Source organism: Charadrius vociferus, unplaced genomic scaffold (assembly GCF_000708025.1).
Source record: "Charadrius vociferus isolate BGI_N301 unplaced genomic scaffold, ASM70802v2 scaffold529, whole genome shotgun sequence".
Taxonomy (NCBI): domain Eukaryota; kingdom Metazoa; phylum Chordata; class Aves; order Charadriiformes; family Charadriidae; genus Charadrius; species Charadrius vociferus.
The window spans coordinates 3,101,910-3,104,910 of record NW_009650172.1 but is presented as its reverse complement, the minus strand read 5'-3'; the positions used below and the strand labels follow the sequence as shown (position 1 = coordinate 3,104,910).

At 43.5% G+C, this 3,001-nt stretch overlaps 1 protein-coding gene across 1 annotated transcript in view; it reads right to left on the bottom strand.

The window, feature by feature from the left end:
* Positions 1-459: 459 nt before the first annotated feature.
* Positions 460-3,001, bottom strand: part of SGCD (sarcoglycan, delta (35kDa dystrophin-associated glycoprotein)) — a 179,509-nt gene continuing 176,967 nt past the window's right edge. The window contains exon 6 of the mRNA XM_009892618.1: positions 460-536. Coding sequence (XP_009890920.1) covers positions 460-536 — 77 coding nt within the window. The remainder of the gene's footprint in view (positions 537-3,001) is intronic.

Sequence of the window (3,001 nt, the reverse complement as noted above, 5' to 3'; positions counted from 1 at the left end):
CTGCTGTCAGCAAGCGGCATCTTTGCGAGTGTCAGCAGTTACATGCATGCACAGCTAGACCCTGTGTAGGTCAGGGAGGGTTTGCATTTCTGCAAGACAGATAATGCCGGAGAGCATTATCCTTTTGCCTGCTGCTACTCCCTGTGATTCAGCACGGACTCCAGTACCTCCCTACACAACCAGAAAAAGATTTCTCTATTTTTTTTTTTTAAACTGCTGAGCCCAGGGTACAGGAAGCATGTTACAGAGGAGAAACGATGCTCTCATGACCCACGATTGCCTTTAGCTTGGTCACATTACATGTAAACATGGCAGGTCCCTTCTCTTCCATGGCATCCTCTCGGTGACGCCATCCAAAGTAAACCCCCAAGCTCTTATGCAAAAGCAGACATGATGCCCAGCAGTACGCACAACTCCAACAAGGCGCCACTGAGTTACCGTTAAACCATATTCCAAAGTTTACCTTAGTTCCTTGAAGGGGTCTGCCCTGACATTGGGAGTTTCTATAGATTTAGGGAACACTGTGCCTTCTGCTCCTGAAATCACAAAACAAAACAGAAGACAAATTGTAAGCATTATAAGCTGTTATCAGGGGAGTGGTTGTCAAATCATACCTAGGTGCAATTTAACCCGTCGCCTGACCCCATTTCTCTCTTGCACACATCCCGTCTGTCCCCAGGAAAAGCCAGACCTTGATCACCTGAAATTGGTTGCCTTGATTACGACTGGGATTTGCCTGTAAACTGCACTTCTGGCTGTAAAAGCAGCTGCTTGCACCCTGAAGTGGGAAGTGTTTGCTGATCCAACTGATGCAGGGAGCTTGGAAAAGATGCCCTCCTGGTAACCAGGCACCTGATCCAGCCAGGTTCCTCATTAATGAACCTGGATGCATGTCATGACATTATTTCTTTTGCTGGGCTCTGATTGGTACTGAAAGGCGAAACCCAAATTTTGGCTCGATCACTGCAAATATCAGGCTGTGCTCCTGCCTGGGGAAGAGGAGGGAGGTGTCCACCTGACGAAACGCAGCACAAGCAGGCAGCAGATTCTGCTCTAATCCCAGCCCGGCCACCTCTTCGGTGTGTGACCCAGAAGCCATTTAACTTCTGCTCATTTCCCCCTTCTCTTAAAGATGGTGGGAAGGCAGCACCCTCCCCATTTGCTTATTGTTTTTAGATCACAAGCTGTCCACTGCTAGGTAATATGAACAGCTTTTCTAAGTTTTAGACCACTGCAATCCCTTTCCGTGGCCACCTCCATTGCCCGGGTTGGGCCATTTCATCTGGCCATCCCTGCATCGGGTCTGTATTTTGTGCCTGAGACGTGCTGTGTTCTCTCTAGAAAGATGTGCTCTCTTCATACCGCTGTTTCAAGCCAAAGGCAGCCAATGCCATCCTCTGGTAAGCCTTTCCACTAACTGTTCTAACCTAAAAATGTGCATCTAATCTGAACTGTTCTCACTTCAGCTTTCAGCCTCTTCTCATGTCCTCACGTGCCACCCAATCGGCCCTGCATGAGCAGACTCCTCACCTTCTGTAGTTACTGATGGTGACCCAACCACCCCAACCTTCTCTGATTCCCTGAAAATTTATGGCTTTCTGAATCACTCATTGTGAAGCCGATTTTCTGGACTTCTCATTGCTCTTTTCTGCACCTGTTCCACTTTTAAAATACTCTGTTGGGACACAGGGGTCCCCAAGTGGTGTCACTGATGCTCTATGCTGCAGAACACCACGTTCTCGCTCCCATTGAAACTTCTGATTAAAACATGGCTAAGAACGGTGCTAACTGCCTTACGCACAGCAGTGCACTAGAAATTAATGTGCATGTTCTCTAATATATAGCTGCCTACCCAGGGAGCAAGTATGACCTGTTTTAAAGTTAGACCTGTGGTCTTGTGTTCAGACACATTGTGAACAATTAGTCATTCATTACCTGTAGTCATCACAGCAATTTCAGTGTCAGCATGCAAACAGCACCAGTGGCATTTTTTTATTTCCTTAATTTTTTCTTTGATAAAGCTATTGGTGCAAACTACAGATCCTAATGACACCTGTTACATATACTGTTTGAGATCTCTCTTAACATGTGCTATTGTAATTGTTACCTATGTGCAGTCTGGAAGTCACCACTATAGGATAAAAAATGTGCTGAAATGATGCAAAACACGTTAGTACAACACCCTTCTGTAACTTCTGCTATAAGTGAGAAACACCTGTGGCTTCAATAAGACTACACTTTCTTTGCACTGAAATAAATAAACTAAGCTGTCTCACTGTATTAAAGAAAAAAAAAACAGAATGAAAATAAGCACCCTAACATCTATGAAAAAAACCCAACTCCTTTTTAACCTAGAGGAAAACAAATTAATCTCAAAGATTATAAAAGCAGTCTAAAGTTTGAAGCTTTATAGTTGGGAATTGAAATTAATCCTATGGCACAATACAGATATTTAGCTCTTTACTATTAGCCTTCATCGTTACAAGTTGTCAAAAGCAGCTGTAACTTGCCAGCCATGAAGGTTATTATTATCAGATCTGTCCTCTCTCAACAGTTTCCAAATGATTTAAGTCTTTGCTTATCCACACAATTGCCTTGGCTATTAGCTTTGCAATGAGACTTAGCAAAAGACTCAGCCTGCATATATCTGCATAATAAAACACTGATTTTCGAGGGGAGGAAGAGGAGGAAGCGCAGCTGGAGAGGTGTATGAAGGTATTCTTGTACCCTTTCCACCTGTATTGCTTAAGTGGTGAGTTTACGCTGGTAATATTAATTCATTGTTACACACTTTAGGTCAGCTACTTAAGGTATGCAAAGCCCAAAATAATGATCTGCATGTAACCAGAAATGCCTGCAGAATAAGGAGAAGCTTCTATATATATATTCCTAATGACCTGGGGTTTTCCAGGCTTTCACTATTTAATTTAAATGCAGGAAGCAACTTTGGAAACAAAGCCAGTGAAGACTCCAATGCAGTAATTTCAGGAAGGTTGACAAT